This window comes from Bombina bombina, chromosome 9 (genome assembly GCF_027579735.1).
Source record: "Bombina bombina isolate aBomBom1 chromosome 9, aBomBom1.pri, whole genome shotgun sequence".
Taxonomy (NCBI): domain Eukaryota; kingdom Metazoa; phylum Chordata; class Amphibia; order Anura; family Bombinatoridae; genus Bombina; species Bombina bombina.
Window position 1 is genome coordinate 14350966 of NC_069507.1, and position 21370 is coordinate 14372335.

General features: G+C 40.0%; 1 protein-coding gene across 3 annotated transcripts in view; it reads right to left on the bottom strand.

Annotated features, from left to right (window-relative positions):
• Positions 1–15224, bottom strand: part of LOC128639760 (AN1-type zinc finger protein 4) — a 52075-nt gene extending 36851 nt beyond the window's left edge. For 2 of the 3 annotated variants that reach the window (XM_053691886.1, XM_053691885.1), the window contains exons 1-4: positions 15047–15173; positions 2729–3015; positions 1505–1580; positions 1355–1422 (exon numbers count right to left, since the gene is read on the bottom strand). In XM_053691886.1, coding sequence (XP_053547861.1) covers positions 1355–1422; positions 1505–1580; positions 2729–2912 — 328 coding nt within the window. In that variant the 5' untranslated portion in view covers positions 2913–3015; positions 15047–15173. Of the gene's footprint in view, positions 1–1354; positions 1423–1504; positions 1581–2728; positions 3016–15046 lie in introns of all 3 variants that reach the window. The other variant, XM_053691887.1, reaches the window with a different exon arrangement.
• Positions 15225–21370: the final 6146 nt, after the last annotated feature.

Below are 21370 nucleotides of genomic sequence, written 5' to 3' on the forward strand. Positions count from 1 at the left end.
GACGTCTCACTGTAAAATGGTTCTGGTCTTGGGATCTGTTCCCAGCACAGCGAGACAAAATCTTATCCTATACCTGTAACGGCTACAGGAACACAGAGGCCAGCGGTACATAAGTATATATCTCTCAAGTAAAACCATGAGAGCAGCAGTCTACAGTCATGTTATTCACGGAAAACCAACAGCTTTACAGCTCAGTTCACAACTTCAGCAGCTTCCTAAACACGCCTTCTGTGTATAAAAACTACTCACTGTATATTTATCCCAGTGCTAATTTCCTGAGATTTACCCAGAGGGTACTGCACGTGCCATGAGGTTAATGACAATAAAACATTTTGTTCAGCCCATTGCCCTCTTCTTCAGTTGACTGTAAATAAGGAATTGTTCAGCGAGAATTCACCGTCTCTCACCAGGTAACCCACCTGCCCCTTTTATACTCTGCAGTGAATTCCATAAAGAAATGAGAGATGGGCAGTGACCCAGAATAACAAAGGAACAGGTGATGGTGGAGAGAGTTTTTAGTGAATTGTGTCCAGTAATACGGTGGCCAACAGCCCCATAAGTCGAGCAGACACCCATCTAGCTGCTTCCAGTCCTTGCGCTCATTCATCAGCGCTCCTCACATGAAGCAGTGGTGAGGGATTATAGGGACAGTAACAGTGTAATTCTAGTTTACTGCAATAGCCAAACTGCACCCACCAGTTACCTTATTTGCAGGAACCAAAAAGGGCCCCAGTCTGCAGACAACAAGGCTAGTCACTGTCATAACGCTAGTATAAAACACTAGCTTTCAAACCGGTCCTCAGCCCTCCGAAACAGGTCAGGTTTTCAGGATTACCTTGGGTGAGAACAGGTAAATTAACCATGTTTACTAATCAGCTGATTATTTCACCAGTGCTCCAGTTCAGAGATACACAAAATGTGGCCTGTTAGTGAGGCCTGAGGACAGGTTTGAAAACCAGTGGTATAAAGTATATTGTTTTGTAGCTGCCAATTAGGGAAGATGTGTAGCAGCGTTAGCCTTGAGAAGTCTGCAGTGTACTTTTTCAGTTTAGTAAGAATTATAAAAGCCTGAATTTTCAGAGCTTAATTATGAGAATATAAATAATGACAATATACTGTAAAATTATTTTACTGCACATAACCAACCATTTTATATTAACATCTGAAGGTGTTTACTTTCCCTTTAAATCGCCATAACGAAGCAGTAAGACGGCACCCTGGTGATAGTGTGTCATCAATAAAGTCAGCGGACGTGAGCAGCGCAAGACGGTTATAAACAGGGACCATCTATACGACAGATCAGCTATACTATCTGAGGAACTGCGCAGCCGTCATCAATGCCAGCACTACTTACCTCTGCGCGTGTTTACTGGACCTCCTCTCATAGACAGTACCAGCTTCAGTGTGCAGCCCTCAGAAATGCTATAATACAAGGAGAGAGCTTATTGGTTTTATAAAAGAAACTAATAGCCAACGACTAACATCAGCCCACGGAAACACTCACTTGTAATCTCTTAAGGAGAATTCATCCTGCAGTTCTACATTGTTCCAGATTAAATGCTGTTGAGAAATTGGGATTCCTAAAATACAAAGGTTACAGTAAGGGTGAGAACAAGAACAATTAATTTACCCTTATTTATCCAGTTACATAATCATTACAGATCTACTGTCCTGTAGTGTTTAAATGGTTGTCAGAAATGCGCTAAATATATCTGTATCAGTCATGACTTGCAAATAACCAGACACACTATAGCAGGGGTGGGCAAGAGGTAGATCGCTGTCTACCAGTGGACCGTGAGTGAATTTTGAGGTGACAACCTGTAAGATTTCAAAAGTCTGAATTATAAGAGAAATATTTCTCACACATCTACGGTGGCAAGGATCTTCACTCAGAATCTAGAATTCTGGATAGAATATAGATTCTGAGTGAAGAGCCTCGCCACCGTTGATGTGTGAGAAATCTCTCTCTTATGCAGACCTTTGAAATCGGCTATGACTGAGTCTATGACGGCGGTATGGGCACTGTACTTCAGCATGCGTGGCTTGGCTGTAGCTGAACGCGCTGCCCCAGCTTTGGTTACAGGACCTGCCCCCCTAATTGACCTCACATGGCGTCCAGTCAAGAAAATTACTTTGTAGAATGAGTCTCGAGCCGCCTTGATTGTGAGACTACTTATCATACGCAGGCGCGGTACACAGATAAGGTTGCTTGACGGTCCCAGCGTGACGTAAAGAGAGCTCTCGCAGTAAGTAAAGACAGAGCATGGCTGTATTTGTTAAAGAGCGTGGCTGATTCTTAAAGCGGTATTATTTGTGTCAAAAATACATTTTTCAGCCAGCAGGTCCTATTTGTAGCAAAAATAAAAGCATCTCCAGACAGACTTTTATAAAATCAGCATCAAATAAAGTGAGAACCAGTTTGTTCCTTGCTTAGAAGAACCAGCGAGACTGAATGTCTATTGTGAGATGGTTACTCTAGCAATTCATTTGTCTCTAACCTCAGCAGAGGAGATAAGATAAGGAATACCTAGGTTGCAACACACAGCGACCATTCATTTCTGCAGATAATGAACTTTTATACTCGGCATTCATTGGCTGTTCCATAATGAAACAAATTTATTTTAAAAAGATTGTTATTTTTCTTTTAACCAAGTTGCATTTTAAATAAATAAAAATAATAATTGCAGGTTTATGGAAGATGTATTACACAACACCTTGCCATTCATACCTTCCAGCCTTTGGATTTTGGCTTTCAAGCAAACCACAGTTTCAAACGGTGACACTCGTAATTCAAAGCATGTTCCTGTAAGCGTTTCAATGAAGAGCTCCATTGTCTCATAGACAGGCAGCTTATGGTGAAAAGACCCAAAATTATCTTCGTTAAAGAACGGAGGTTCCTCTTTGTTTGGCATTGAAGAAGTTACAATAAAATCTTCACCATAGAAATATTATTTCTGCTACTTCACGGCTGGAGAACAATGTAAAATATTGTACTTCATATTTATATAGTTAAACCTAAGGACAGAAACGAGAAAGTGAGTGCACAAAATGTATAAAAACACAACACTAGTTCAAATTAAAATGTGCATTGTTACCAGTGCGATAAGCACAACACATACATTACTGCATCGTTCCATTAAAAGCAAACATATTTAAGACTTTTCCCCTTCAGGATTCACCATTTAATGTTTACAGGATTTTTAGTTTACAGACATAACTAAAGGGCTACAATATACCTAGTGCTTCACCCATACAAAACAGCGAACCAGATGTGGAAGGCCCCAGTGTAACAAGAACAGGATGCACCCTGCAACATACACAAGTATGCGTTTCTGATTGTCTCTCTTACTGCGTCCTCATCTGCAGCATTACGAGTACTTCTATTTTAACCCTTTTCAAGGAAATTGAGATAAAGTATGTGCATATTAAAAAACGGCTGTAGTGGTGGAGATACGCTTTGTTTCATTTGTATTAGACGTGCGCAGCTGAGCAGTGAAAAAACGTCGTCTAATTGAACTAAAAATGACCACATAGAAATTTAATAACACCAACTGCGCATCTACATTGCCGCTTTAATAAAAAATGCTGTCAATTTAGTCCTCCCTCGTCGAGATCTGCTACCTCAATGTGTGCATGCTTCTAATTACGTATTCTTTTCAAACATATGTGGAGTGCAGTTACATAATTGTGCCACATGGAGGTTGCAAATCTTGACAGAAAAATAGCCCCCTGTATCATGTGACAGCCATCAGCCAATCACAGACTAGTACACATACACTAAACTCTTGCACATGCTCAGTAGAAGCTGGAGCATCAGTATGCATAGAAAAATAGCCCCCTGTATCATGTGACAGCCATCAGCCAATCACAGACTAGTACACATACACTAAACTCTTGCACATGCTCAGTAGAAGCTGGAGCATCAGTATGCATAGAAAAATAGAGCACAATCTGATAATAGAAGCAAACTGGAAAATATTAAAAATGCTGCTCTATCTGAATCACGGAATTTAGACTTTAGTGTCCCTTTAAGAGCAGAAATGTTCAGTATAGGTGCGATCCAATAGGCAAAATCAGCTATTTCGAATGAGAAAATAAAAAGGTGGAGTAATTTGTAAAAGATATAACGCACCAAATGCATGTTCTTTGTAAAAGGGACATGAAACCCAAACGCATTTCTCATGATTCAGTTAGAGAATACAATTTTAAACATTCCAATTTACTTCTATTTTATTTGCATAATTCTTTAGGTATCCTTTGTTAAAGAAATAGCAATGCACATGAGGCATCTATGTGCAGCCACCAATTAGCAGCTACTGAGCCTATTTATATATGCTTTTCAACCAAGGATATCAAGAGAATGAAGCAAATCAGATAACGGAAGTAAATTGGAAAATGGTTTAAAATCACATGCTATATTTGAATCATGAAAAAAGAAAAAGAAGGGTTCAATTTCCCTTTAATCTATATCTATAAAAGCATCAGGTAAAAGAAAAAAAATCCAACACAAGTATAGCTAAAAATACCCACAAAAGGTGACCGTCCCTCCTGCAACCATATCTCACGCCTACCGTCCTGAGGAAGAGCACCCCCCCCCCCCGATGATGATCCATCTCTCTATACAGGCACAGACCCGATCCATCTCTCTATACAGGCACAGACCCGATCCATCTCTCTATACAGGCACAGACCCGATCCATCTCTCTATACAGGCACAGACCGAATCTATATATTTGTTCCGATGTAGACAAATAAGTCCAGACAGGAAGGGGTAATCCTGTTGCATGAGTCTATATATTCATGGCTGCAATGTTTAATTGTTTTTGTTAAATTAAAGTGATAGTAATCTTTGGCAATTTAATCCACAGTATATGGAATTATTCATAAAAAACAGGGGCACTTTCATTCATTAAAATATTTAAAAGACACTTTATTCGTAAAATAATAACCATTTATTGATCGTAAACATTGCGCAATTCGTCCAACCGCATCTCATACTTTATTTTTGTCTTTGATGACGGATCCGGCTTTATACAATCATTGCGTGCCCAACAAGCTGGACACCAAAGGGGGCACGCAACGATTTGATGAGTGAATATAAATGGAAAAGCACCACCTATAGCAGCACTCGCTTATAGAGAGAGTATGGGGAGGTAAAATATAAATTTTAATAACGATAAAAAAAAATATATAAAAATCCGCAGGAGACGCATAACACAAACATATAGTGTTAAAAATGACACAGATGGATGCCTACAAACAACAACAACCCAAAAAGTGATATCACCACTGGTAGTTAAATACTGGAATGAATATATTAATATATTATATATGCGCATATATTGGTCTATTAAGAAGACCCCAATAGGGGATGCCTATATATATATATATATAGACCCTAAGTTACTGGCCTAATCCTGAATGTGGAACAATTTTCACACAAACTGATATGTAAAACTGTATGAACAATTCAACCACTAAAATAGAGGGGACACAGTCCTAAAAACACATAAAGCAAACAGGCCAGAGAGATATACAGATACAAACCCAGTATAGTTAGCCTAATCCGAGTGTGGCACAAATTTCACACACACTGACAATACGAATATAACACTAAATAATATTTCAGGGACAAGCCCAAAACAAGTAGTACCAAGTAATTAGTATTATAGTTAGGCTAAGTTAACAGATCTATGTGGAACATATTTCACACATAGGGATTGTGTATTGAAGGCAGCGGTTGCCTGATGTACATTTCGCCGTAGCTTTTTCAAAGGCGAACAGGATGTAGGGTTACCTACCCTTATATAGCATATAGTGGCCAATCAGAATGGGGTATTGTGTACACACACCCCTATCTTAGCCTAACCGATAAAGTGATGAACCAATTGGTCCATCCAGTCATGTTAACATGTCACGTGATTAGAGGATGACATCAGTGGGGGGGGGGGGGGCGTTTATAATGCACGAATCACAGGACATGGGTGTGTTGGATTACACAGTAAACATTGTCAGAGCTTATTGTGAAATAAATCCCATATTTGGTTATAACATAACAGATGACATAATCCCATTACATGTCATTGATTTTAGTAGCAGTCATGTGTGTGGCTATAGTATACACCTTAAACAGTTTAACAAATAACACTGGTGTGAAAGTTACTCATATAATATATATGAAACCGTACAGCATAGATTGCTGCAAATGCTAGCAGGAATTATGACTAATCCACATACATTTAATGTGCGCAAGTATTTATCTGTACATGGGAACATAATGTTATTTAACCAGACATATAAACGTAGCACCAGTATATATTGTCTGTAAATTATATATACGCCCAGCAGTGAGCTAGTAACATAGGTAGCTTTTCATAGGAAAGCTCCAAAACTATTATTTTCATTCATGCCATTGGGTGTCATAGAATTGAGCCAAAAAATCCATTGGCTTTCAGCCTGTAATAGCATCTGCTGATATTCCCACCCTGTATCCCTGTTTTGATAACTTACAGTTTTACTGACGGTTTGGCGTTATGATGCTTAAGAAAATGTCTGGCTACTGTTAAGTTTTTCCATTTATTGCTATTTAGCCGGGTGCGTACCTCTCTTGTTGTGATCCCCACATAGTATTTATTACAGTCACACTGTAAATAGTATAATATTTTTGGCTCTGCAGTTAGCAAAATCTGTCAATTTTTTTATACCTTTTGGGAACGTCTATTTCTTTGCGGTTATGCATGTATTTACATAATAAACAGGACCCACAGCCGTGGGTTCCTGAGAAAGCTTTCTTTTCTGGTTCTTACGTGTGAAGTGGCTTCTCACTAATTTGTTGCTAATAGTTGGAGCTCTTTTCCAACTAACTGCCACATTTAAAGGGACAGTCAACACCAGAATTTGTTGTTTTAAAAGATAGATAATCCCTTAAAGGGACCCATAACACCTGTCTGCTAAAACTTCTTAAAACTAACTTATGAGCAAAAAAACCCCCAAGAAAACATGGATGTCTATGTGTTTTTATCAGCTTACCCCAACCTGTTCAAATAAAGTATTTGAATTACAATGGTGATCCAGAGCTTGATACTGCCATGTATGCCACCATATTGTAACGCGCGTTGCCACACAGCAGACTGAGTCACGTGAGGTGCACAGCATATTACTCTTACATATGCTTAGAGGAAACACATCTGATTCTGCAGTGCTCTCTCTGTGATGCAGAGCGTGCCCTGCAGTGTCAGATGAGAAAGTTGTACACAAACACAGTTACTTATGTTTTATTGTGCAAAACGAACTTCCTAAACAAATCTGATCAATATATATCTTAAAATGTAATCATTTCTGTGTTTACAATTATAAACATTATCTGGCTCCCTCTCTTCCGGTCTCTCCTCAGAGCATTCATACACGCTCAGGACAGGAAGTTTAAAACCTGTGGTGTACACTAAAAGGATTTTTTTTTTACTCATTCCACAATATTAATTAATATTTTCCATCTGGATATTTTTTTCTATTTCAGCATATTTGCATTTTTTAAAATGATCATTTAGTGTCCGTTTTAATACAGCCAAGCCCCAGTTTGTGAAAAGTTATAAATTTATTGCACTGCTCCCTGCTCGCTCTCAGTATCTCCTGTTGATCTCTGCACTCACTGTGTGCTACGGGGGATGGGGCAAGGATATCACAGCTGAGGTGTGAATTGCTCCGGACAGATCTAACCCCGTGCACAGCTATTTGTTTAAGAGCTGCTTAGGCTCTACCTCTGCTTTCTGTCTGTGACAGCTGAAAATAAATCACTGCAGTGACAGCAAACAGGTAAAAAAAACGGAGTAGGGCTGCTATTTCACAGTGTAATTACATTAATAGCAGAATCTGGTCACCCCTTGAATATTAACCAATATAATATTTACAATTCTAAATAATTTAAAACACTTCATTTAAAAAGTATTTTACTTGAGATGAGATTTTTTTTTTGCATTGAGGGAGCAGTTGGAAATTGCATGGACTCAGCATGGACATACAAAAAACATAGTAAGTTGCACATTTAAACTAAATTTTTTTTTTGTTTATGTACAATGCTTTATTTTTTTTGTTAATTCCATGTTTTACAAAGCTAATTGTGGCACAGATAGGCACTTAGGCAGAACTGATGATTGCTTATTTCCTATTATAAGTTGTATGAGCTTATATAATGTATCTACACTGTCCCTTTTATTTAGAATAACATGTTGAAAACTAATGCATTTCAACAGACACTGCAGCACATGCTCTGCATCTGTATGAAAGTGAATATTTAATCTAAGCAAACATAAATAACAGAATAATATGATGTGTGCATCACATGACTGCTGTGTGTACAATATGGCGGCATACATAGCAGCATGAATCTCTGGATCAACACTATAATTGAAATCACTCTACTTGAATTGTTTGCAGTAAACTGGACAGCCAGCATAGACATCTGTGATTAGTTGTTTTTTATTATTTAGTAGAAGTTAGTTTTAAGGAATTTTAGTAGGTGTTATGGTTCCCTTTAATTACCAATTCCCCAGTTTGGCATAACCAACACCGTTATAATTATACACGTTTTACCTCTCTAATTACCTTGTATCTAAACATCAGCAGACTACCCTCTTATTTAATTTCTTTTCACAGACTTGCTGTCTCCATGGTAAAATTCACATGCATGAGCTCAATGTTACCTATATGAAACACGTGAACTAATGCCCTCTAGTGGTAAAAAAAAAAACTATCAAAATGCATTTAGATTAGAGGTGGCCTTCAAGGTCTAAGAAATTAGCATATGAACTAGCATCTCCTCCTCAGTCTCAGGAATTCCCCCGACAGGTATCGCCTTTTAGTGTGCCACGAATGGCAACTGCTAAACTCCAGTAGAGAGTTGGTAGCCGTGGGTATCCTATAGAGATCTGGATTTAATTTCTCCAGTGCTATCTTTTGTTAATTTAACATCCAGGAATTCAACTTCATTTGGACTAATAGAGTAAGTCAATTTTAAATTTAAGTCATTAGAGTTCAGAATGTCTAAAAACTCTTTAAACAAATTTTTGCTGCCTTTCCATAGAATCTGCAGGTCATCTATGTAACATAGCCATAATATTATCAGTATATTTTTAAGTTGGTCATTAAATACCATTTCCTGTTCCCACCACCCTAGATAGATGTTAGCGTAGGTGGGGGCGCAAAAGGAGCCCATGGCTGTTCCTCGAGTTTGTAAAAAGAATCTGTCATTGAAAACAGAGAGATTGTTTCAAGACGAACTCAAGAAGTTTAACAATGAAGTTGTTTCTGTCCCGTTTCTCTTGTGCTTCCATATTAAGAAAGAATTGTACAGATTCACACCCTTTGTCATGTCTAATAGAGGTATACAAAGATTCAACGTCACATGTGATTAGTAGTGTCTTATATCCTCTAGTTTACTCCTTACATATGAAACCGAATTAGTCATCGAAGAAAAATAAGTATGAGATGCGGGCGGAGGAACGATGCATTTTTATAAATCAATAAATGGTTAAAAAGCGTCAGCTGAACTAAATAACACCTCTGCATCTTATTCTATTCACCTATTGGATACTGTCAGACATCAGACACTCCAATCAACTGCTGCCCTATATACCTGTGGCCAGATGACCGACCCTGATTGGAGCTACTCCCAAACCCCATATTGGCCTTTGTGTTTGTGTTAATCTGTGCAGTTGTTGGCACTGCAGACTATAGAGGTCTGAGGCCACTAGCTGCTCCTACCTGTAGGTCACATTTCCCCCAGGGTTAGGCTGAAGGCTATATACAGGATAGATCCATGTACCTATGAGCAAAGCTAATGCATAACAAAGTAGATTAAATACAAAATAAAAATATTTATTGAAAAGCTCAATGTCATAGAAAATATGGGATAAATCATAATTCTGAACTCCTCCTTTATATTTAAATATTATTAATAAGAACGACAGCCCATAACAGCCTGTGTATGTACAGATCCATCAGCTGTATAAAGCACCGACAGGTCTTGTGGTGCTGTACTGGGATACCAGAAATAAAGATGGGGAGGTAGACTGGGATATAAAGGATTACAGACCTGGCCCCTTACACCTTACTGGGAGACAAAAGATGTGAATTTGACAAGCTGGCGCTGTAACAATTTGCTATAAGGTAACATGCACGACAGCAACACCAAGTGAGTACCTAGCACTTATCACAGACAGACATTTAATACACTGCTTAAGCTTCATTCATACACAAGTATTTGGGGCCATGTGTATAGGATACCCAGCTCTAAACATCTGACAGATGGTTCTGTCTATAAAACCAAGAATTGTTACTCTGCACCATTTATAAAAATACCCCAGTGAGTACCTCACAGACTACTCTGCACTATATAAATACCTCACAGACTACTCTGCACTATATATAAATACCCCAGACTACTCTGCACTATATATAAATACCCCAGTGAGTACCACACAGACTGCACCATCTATAAAAATACCCCAGGCTACTCTGCACCATCTATAAAAATACCCCAGGCTACTCTGCACCATCTATAAATACCCCAGTGAGTACCCCAGACTACTCTGCACCATCTATAAATACCCCAGTGAGTACCTCACAGACTGCACTATCTATAAAAATACCCCAGTGAGTACCCCAGACTACTCTGCACTATATATAAATACCCCAGGCTACTCTGCACTATATATAAATACCCCAGTGAGTACCCCAGACTACTCTGCACTATCTATAAAAGTACCCCAGACTACTCTGCACTATCTATAAAAGTACCCCAGACTACTCTGCACTATCTATAAAAGTACCCCAGACTACTCTGCACTATCTATAAAAGTACCCCAGACTACTCTGCACTATCTATAAAAATACCCCAGACTACTCTGCACTATCTATAAAAATACCCCAGACTACTCTGCACTATCTATAAAAATACCCCAGACTACTCTGCACTATCTATAAAAATACCCCAGACTACTCTGCACTATCTATAAAAATACCCCAGACTACTCTGCACTATCTATAAAAATACCCCAGACTACTCTGCACTATCTATAAAAATACCCCAGACTACTCTGCACTATCTATAAAAATACCCCAGACTACTCTGCACTATCTATAAAAATACCCCAGACTACTCTGCACTATCTATAAAAATACCCCAGACTACTCTGCACTATCTATAAAAATACCCCAGACTACTCTGCACTATCTATAAAAATACCCCAGACTACTCTGCACTATCTATAAAAATACCCCAGACTACTCTGCACTATCTATAAAAATACCCCAGACTACTCTGCACTATCTATAAAAATACCCCAGACTACTCTGCACTATCTATAAAAATACCCCAGACTACTCTGCACTATCTATAAAAATACCCCAGACTACTCTGCACTATCTATAAAAATACCCCAGACTACTCTGCACTATCTATAAAAATACCCCAGACTACTCTGCACTATCTATAAAAATACCCCAGACTACTCTGCACTATATATAAATACCCCAGACTACTCTGCACTATATATAAATACCCCAGTGAGTACCCCAGGCTACTCTGCACTATATATAAATACCCCAGTGAGTACCCCAGGCTACTCTGCACTATATATAAATACCCCAGTGAGTACCCCAGACTACTCTGCACTATATATAAATACCCCAGTGAGTACCCCAGACTACTCTGCACTATATATAAATACCCCAGTGAGTACCCCAGACTACTCTGCACTATATATAAATACCCCAGTGAGTACCACAGACTACTCTGCACTATATATAAATACCCCAGTGAGTACCACAGACTACTCTGCACTATATATAAATACCCCAGTGAGTACCACAGACTACGCTGCACTATATATAAATACCCCAGTGAGTACCACAGACTACTCTGCACTATATATAAATACCCCAGTGAGTACCACAGACTACTCTGCACTATATATAAATACCCCAGTGAGTACCACAGACTACTCTGCACTATATATAAATACCCCAGTGAGTACCACAGACTACGCTGCACTATATATAAATACCCCAGTGAGTACCACAGACTACGCTGCACTATATATAAATACCCCAGTGAGTACCACAGACTACGCTGCACTATATATAAATACCCCAGGCTACTCTGCACTATATATAAATACCCCAGTGAGTACCACAGACTACTCTGCAATATATATAATACCCCAGACTACTCTGCACTATATATAATTACCCCAGTGAGTACCCCAGACTACTCTGCACTATATATAAATACCCCAGTGAGTACCACAGACTACTCTGCACTATATATAAATACCCCAGTGAGTACCACAGACTACTCTGCACTATATATAAATACCCCAGTGAGTACCACAGACTACTCTGCACTATATATAAATACCCCAGTGAGTACCACAGACTACTCTGCACTATATATAAATACCCCAGTGAGTACCACAGACTACTCTGCACTATATATAAATACCCCAGTGAGTACCACAGACTACTCTGCACTATATATAAATACCCCAGTGAGTACCACAGACTACTCTGCACTATATATAAATACCCCAGTGAGTACCACAGACTACTCTGCACTATATATAAATACCCCAGTGAGTACCACAGACTACTCTGCACTATATATAAATACCCCAGTGAGTACCACAGACTACTCTGCACTATATATAATTACCCCAGTGAGTACCACAGACTACTCTGCACTATATATAAATACCCCAGTGAGTACCACAGACTACTCTGCACTATATATAAATACCCCAGTGAGTACCACAGACTACTCTGCACTATATATAAATACCCCAGTGAGTACCACAGACTACTCTGCACTATATATAAATACCCCAGTGAGTACCACAGACTACTCTGCACTATATATAAATACCCCAGTGAGTACCACAGACTACTCTGCACTATATATAAATACCCCAGTGAGTACCACAGACTACTCTGCACTATATATAAATACCCCAGTGAGTACCACAGACTACTCTGCACTATATATAAATACCCCAGTGAGTACCACAGACTACTCTGCACTATATATACCCCAGTGAGTACCACAGACTACTCTGCACTATATATACCCCAGTGAGTACCACAGACTACTCTGCACTATATATAAATACCCCAGTGAGTACCACAGACTACTCTGCACTATATATATATATATATCCCAGTGAGTACCACAGACTACTCTGCACTATATATATATATATATATATATATCCCAGTGAGTACCACAGACTACTCTGCACTATATATATATATATCCCAGTGAGTACCACAGACTACTCTGCACTATATATATATATATATATCCCAGTGAGTACCACAGACTACTCTGCACTATATATATATATATATATCCCAGTGAGTACCACAGACTACTCTGCACTATATATATATATATATATCCCAGTGAGTACCACAGACTACTCTGCACTATATATATATATATATATATATATATATCTCAGTGAGTACCACAGACTACTCTGCACTATATATATATATATATATATATATATATATATCCCAGTGAGTACCACAGACTACTCTGCACTATATATAAATACCCCAGTGAGTACCACAGACTACGCTGCACTATATATAAATACCCCAGTGAGTACCACAGACTACTCTGCACTATATATAAATACCCCAGTGAGTACCACAGACTACTCTGCACTATATATACCCCAGTGAGTACCCCAGACTACTCTGCACTATATATAAATACCCCAGTGAGAACCACAGACTACTCTGCACTATATATAAATACCCCAGTGAGAACCACAGACTACTCTGCACTATATATACCCCAGTGAGTACCCCAGACTACTCTGCACTATATATAAATACCCCAGTGAGTACCAGACTACTCTGCACTATATATAAATACCCCAGTGAGTACCCCAGACTACTCTGCACTATATATAAATACCCCAGTGAGTACCACAGACTACTCTGCACTATATATACCCCAGTGAGTACCACAGACTACTCTGCACTATATATACCCCAGTGAGTAACACAGACTACTCTGCACTATATATAAATACCCCAGTGAGTACCACAGACTACTCTGCACTATATATACCCCAGTGAGTACCACAGACTACTCTGCACTATATATACCCCAGTGAGTACCACAGACTACTCTGCACTATATATACCCCAGTGAGTACCACAGACTACTCTGCACTATATATACCCCAGTGAGTACCACAGACTACTCTGCACTATATATAAATACCCCAGTGAGTACCACAGACTACTCTGCACTATATATACCCCAGTGAGTACCACAGACTACTCTGCACTATATATACCCCAGTGAGAACCACAGACTACTCTGCACTATATATAAATACCCCAGTGAGTACCAGACTACTCTGCACTATATATAAATACCCCAGTGAGTACCCCAGACTACTCTGCACTATATATATATATATATACCCCAGTGAGTACCACAGACTACTCTGCACTATATATTCCCCAGTGATTACCACAGACTACTCTGCACTATATATACCCCAGTGAGTACCACAGACTACTCTGCACTATATATAAATACCCCAGTGAGTACCACAGACTACTCTGCACTATATATAAATACCCCAGTGAGTACCACAGACTACTCTGCACTATATATACCCCAGTGAGTACCACAGACTACTCTGCACTATATATACCCCAGTGAGTACCACAGACTACTCTGCACTATATATACCCCAGTGAGTACCACAGACTACTCTGCACTATATATAAATACCCCAGTGAGTACCACAGACTACTCTGCACTATATATAAATACCCCAGTGAGTACCACAGACTACTCTGCACTATATATACCCCAGTGAGTACCACAGACTACTCTGCACTATATATACCCCAGTGAGTACCACAGACTACTCTGCACTATATATACCCCAGTGAGTACCACAGACTACTCTGCACTACAGGCCGCGGGTATACACGGTACTACTGGCTGGACCAGACTCACCTCGTCGCACTTCCCTTAGCCCGAGCTCCGTGTGACAGCAAGTGGGTGTTGGTGAAGACATGAGTGTCCCCGGGTGGTGCGGTCACGGCCTGCACCGGAGAGTCTCACACGGGAGCCCGGGGGTAACACGAAAATCGGCTGCCACTATAACCACTCGGAGGATTCACGCTGGCTTCCCCAGACCACACCTCCCCTTTGTGAAAAGCGCAAGATTGACGTAAAACCGATCCAATCGGCGCCGAGAGTAAGAAACAGTCACAACATCCTGCAATGGTGACCAATGAAAAGTAGGGGGCGGAGATAAGCTGGCAGCAAGGGCGGTTGTCTTAGGAAGGGCGGGGCCAGCCGTACGTGTTGTTATTACAAGGTTGGACTGGACAACCTTGACAACAGGACACATGACCACCGCCATGTAAAGTCATGTGATCAGCATGTTGCTCTGAAATAGCTGCCGAAACATTATAATCAGCTGCTGCAAATGATGCGTGTTAAATACAAAGCCGTAAAGCGAGGCTTATGTGCAGCTTGTTTTATATATACAGCCGTACAGTGAGACTTATGTGCAGCTTGTTGTGTGTATATACAGCCGTACAGTGAGACTTATGTGCAGCTTGTTGTGTGTATATACAGCCGTACAGTGAGACTTATGTGCAGCTTGTTGTGTGTATATACAGCCGTACAGTGAGACTTATGTGCAGCTTGTTGTGTGTATATACAGCAGTACAGGGAGACTTATGTGCAGCTTGTTGTGTGTATATACAGCAGTACAGGGAGACTTATGTGCAGCTTGTTGTGTGTATATACAGCCGTACAGGGAGACTTATGTGCAGCTTGTTGTGTGTATATATAGGCTTACCAGAAGTCCCACTTTTACTGGGATTGTCCCTGTTTGGAGACGCTGTCCCAGTGTCCCACCCAGTTGTTCATTCTGTCCCAGTAGGGCTGCCACCTCCGGGTTTCAGACCGCCTGAAACCCAGACACATTATTCAAAATGACTGGACTGTGACTCTCCAGCATAGTTGGATGCTGGTACTTTGTTACATACAGCCCTGCTTAGCTTAAAGGGACACTCAATCAAAATTAAACTTTCATGATTCAGATAGAGCATGATATTTTAAACAACTTTCCAATTTACTTCCATTAACAAAATGTGCACAGTCTTTTTATATTTAAACTTTTTGAGTCATTAACTCCTACTGAGCATGTGCAAGAATAAGTGTGTATGCATTTGTAAATGGCTGATGGCTGTCACATGGTACGTGTATGCATTTGTGATTGGCTGATGGCTGTCACATGGTACAGGGGAGTGGAAAAAGACATAACTTTTAAAATTGTCAGAAAAAAATCTACTACTCATTTGAAGTTCAGACTAAGTGCTATTGCATTGTCTTGTTATCTTGCACTTGTTGATTATGCAAATCTACTGTGTTGACTGGTCCTTTAATGTTTGTGTCCTTCAAAGTTTACATTTATTAATACAGACTGAGTGAGCAGCATAGGGTTTTTTAATTTTGTAGTACTACTTGGTTTATTTTTCTAAGAATTTAACACCCCCTGACCCCTGGTGACATCACCGGTGATACATGTTTAGGGGAATCATATGGGTATGTTCAGAAAGTACAGACAAACAGGATTTTTGGCATGGATCTTGCTTTACTTCAGGCAGAATAGCATTTTGGCTATAATCTTCCTGCAGTATGGTATAGAGTAGCCTCTTAAACAGCTTTAGAAGTTATGTGTTTCGTTTTTACTTCTTTCATTCAATGTTGTATTTATGCCTTATTTTATACCTTATCAGTATTTGGCTCTGTTCCTTAATTAGAGACATAAACACATATTACACTGCAGGTATTAAATTGTGATGTATACGCTTTTCACGATTTTATGAAATTACTTATGCTTGATGTTTGGCATTATTTAGAATCTGAGATTTAGATGAATGATTTATTTGCTCATGTTGTGTATGGGTTACCATGACAACACAATGGTGCCTTTTTCACTAGGGGGTGGTGTTATGGTCTATTTAAACTGTGATTCACTTGTTTGACTGATGAAGGGTAAAGTATCCACGAAATATTGCGCACATAAAAGCTACTACTTTAAAGAGACCGGTAATCGCCACACCCCCACGGGCACCGCAGCAGGTGGTCCCAGTTTCACCTCTAAAAATTATGGTAAGCCTATGTATATACAGCAGTACAGTGAGACTTATGTGCAGCTTGTTGTGTATATACAGCAGTACAGTGAGACTTATGTGCAGCTTGTTGTGTGTATACAGCCGTACAGTGAGACTTATGTGCAGCTTGTTGTGTATATACAGCAGTACAGTGAGACTTATGTGCAGCTTGTTGTGTGTATACAGCAGTACAGTGAGACTTATGTGCAGCTTGTTGTGTATATACAGCAGTACAGTGAGACTTATGTGCAGCTTGTTGTGTATATACAGCAGTACAGTGAGACTTATGTGCAGCTTGTTGTGTGTATACAGCCGTACAGTGAGACTTATGTGCAGCTTGTTGTGTGTATACAGCAGTACAGTGAGACTTATGTGCAGCTTGTTGTGTATATACAGCAGTACAGTGAGACTTATGTGCAGCTTGTTGTGTATATACAGCAGTACAGTGAGACTTATGTGCAGCTTGTTGTGTATATACAGCAGTACAGTGAGACTTATGTGCAGCTTGTTGTGTATATACAGCAGTACAGTGAGACTTATGTGCAGCTTGTTGTGTATATACAGCAGTACAGTGAGACTTATGTGCAGCTTGTTGTGTATATACAGCAGTACAGTGAGACTTATGTGCAGCTTGTTGTGTGTATACAGCAGTACAGGGAGACTTATGTGCAGCTTGTTGTGTGTATATACAGCAGTACAGGGAGACTTATGTGCAGCTTGTTGTGTGTATATACAGCAGTACAGGGAGACTTATGTGCAGCTTGTTGTGTGTATATACAGCAGTACAGGGAGACTTATGTGCAGCTTGTTGTGTGTATATACAGCAGTACAGGGAGACTTATGTGCAGCTTGTTGTGTGTATATACAGCAGTACAGGGAGACTTATGTGCAGCTTGTTGTGTGTATATACAGCAGTACAGGGAGACTTATGTGCAGCTTGTTGTGTGTATATACAGCAGTACAGGGAGACTTATGTGCAGCTTGTTGTGTGTATATACAGCAGTACAGGGAGACTTATGTGCAGCTTGTTGTGTGTATATACAGCAGTACAGGGAGACTTATGTGCAGCTTGTTGTGTGTATATACAGCAGTACAGGGAGACTTATGTGCAGCTTGTTGTGTGTATATACAGCAGTACAGGGAGACTTATGTGCAGCTTGTTGTGTGTATATACAGCAGTACAGGGAGACTTATGTGCAGCTTGTTGTGTGTATATACAGCAGTACAGGGAGACTTATGTGCAGCTTGTTGTGTGTATATACAGCAGTACAGGGAGACTTATGTGCAGCTTGTTGTGTGTATATACAGCAGTACAGGGAGACTTATGTGCAGCTTGTTGTGTGTATATACAGCAGTACAGGGAGACTTATGTGCAGCTTGTTGTGTGTATATACAGCAGTACAGGGAGACTTATGTGCAGCTTGTTGTGTGTATATACAGCAGTACAGGGAGACTTATGTGCAGCTTGTTGTGTGTATATACAGCAGTACAGGGAGACTTATGTGCAGCTTGTTGTGTGTATATACAGCAGTACAGGGAGACTTATGTGCAGCTTGTTGTGTGTATATACAGCAGTACAGGGAGACTTATGTGCAGCTTGTTGTGTGTATATACAGCAGTACAGGGAGACTTATGTGCAGCTTGTTGTGTGTATATACAGCAGTACAGGGAGACTTATGTGCAGCTTGTTGTGTGTATATACAGCAGTACAGGGAGACTTATGTGCAGCTTGTTGTGTGTATATACAGCAGTACAGGGAGACTTATGTGCAGCTTGTTGTGTGTATATACAGCAGTACAGGGAGACTTACGTGCAGCTTGTTGTGTGTATATACAGCAGTACAGGGAGACTTATGTGCAGCTTGTTGTGTGTATATACAGCCGTACAGTGAGACTTATGTGCAGCTTGTTGTGTGTATATACAGCAGTACAGTGAGACTTATGTGCAGCTTGTTGTGTGTATATACAGCAGTACAGTGAGACTTATGTGCAGCTTGTTGCGTGTATATACAGCCGTACAGTGAGACTTATGTGCAGCTTGTTGTGTGTATATACAGCCGTACAGTGAGCCTTATGTGCAGCTTGTTGTGTGTATATACAGCAGTACAGTGAGACTTACGTGCAGCTTGTTGTGTATATACAGCAGTACAGGGAGACTTATGTGCAGCATGTTGTGTATATACAGCAGTACAGTGAGACTTATGTGCAGCTTGTTGTGTATATACAGCAGTACAGGGAGACTTATGTGCAGCTTGTTGTGTATATACAGCAGTACAGGGAGACTTATGTGCAGCTTGTTGTGTATATACAGCAGTACAGGGAGACTTATGTGCAGCTTGTTGTGTGTATATATACAGCAGTACAGGGAGACTTATGTGCAGCTTGTTGTGTATATACAGCAGTACAGTGAGACTTATGTGCAGCTTGTTGTGTGTATATACAGCAGTACAGTGAGACTTATGTGCAGCTTGTTGTGTGTATATACAGCAGTACAGTGAGACTTATGTGCATCTTGTTGTGTATATATACCGCAGTACAGTGAGACTTATGTGCAGCATGTTGTGTATATACAGCCGTACAGTGAGACTTATGTGCAGCTTGTTGTGTGTATATACAGCAGTACAGTGAGACTTATGTGCATCTTGTTGTGTATATATACCGCAGTACAGTGAGACTTATGTGCAGCATGTTGTGTATATACAGCCGTACAGTGAGACTTATGTGCAGCTTGTTGTGTGTATATACAGCAGTACAGTGAGACTTATGTGCATCTTGTTGTGTGTATATACCGCAGTACAGTGAGACTTATGTGCAGCATGTTGTGTATATACAGCCGTACAGTGAGACTTATGTGCAGCTTGTTGTGTGTATATACAGCAGTACAGTGAGACTTATGTGCAGCTTGTTGTGTATATACAGCAGTACAGTGAAACTTATGTGCAGCTTGTGTTGTGTATATATACAGCAGTACAGGGAGACTTATGTGCAGCTTGTTGTGTGTATATACAGCAGTACAGTGAGACTTATGTGCAGCTTGTTGTGTATATACAGCAGTACAGGGAGACTTATGTGCAGCTTGTTGTGTATATACAGCAGTACAGGGAGACTTATGTGCAGCTTGTTGTGTATATACAGCAGTACAGGGAGACTTATGTGCAGCTTGTGTTGTGTATATATACAGCAGTACAGGGAGACTTATGTGCAGCTTGTTGTGTGTATATACAGCAGTACAGGGAGACTTATGTGCAGCTTGTTGTGTATATACAGCAGTACAGTGAGACTTATGTGCAGCTTGTTGTGTATATACAGCAGTACAGTGAGACTTATGTGCAGCTTGTTGTGTGTATATACAGCAGTACAGTGAGACTTATGTGCAGCGTGTTGTGTATATACAGCAGTACAGGGAGACTTATGTGCAGCTTGTTGTGTGTATATACAGCCGTACAGTGAGACTTATGTGCAGCTTGTTGTGTGTATATACAGCCGTACAGGGAGACTTATGTGCAGCTTGTTGTGTGTATATACAGCAGTACAGTGAGACTTACGTGCAGCTTGTTGTGTGTATATACAGCCGTACAGTGAGACTTATGTGCAGCTTGTTGTGTGTATATACAGCCGTACAGTGAGACTTATGTGCAGCTTGTTGTGTGTGTATACAGCAGTACAGTGAGACTTATGTGCAGCTTGTTGTGTATATACAGCAGTACAGGGAGACTTATGTGCAGCTTGTTGTGTGTATACAGACGTACAGTGAGACTTATGTGCAGCTTGTTGTGTGTATACAGCAGCACAGTGAGACTTATGTGCAGCTTGTTGTGTATATACAGCCGTACAGGGAGACTTATGTGCAGCTTGTTGTGTATATACAGCACTACAGTGAGACTTCTGTGCAGCTTGTTGTGTATATACAGCACTACAGTGAGACTTATGTGCAGCTTGTTGTGTGTATATACAGCAGTACAGGGAGACTTATGTGCAGCTTGTTGTGTGTATATACAGCAGTACAGGGAGACTTATGTGCAGCTTGTTGTGTGTATATACAGCAGTACAGGGAGACTTATGTGCAGCTTGTTGTGTGTATATACAGCAGTACAGTGAGACTTATGTGCAGCTTGTTGTGTGTATATACAGCAGTACAGTGAGACTTA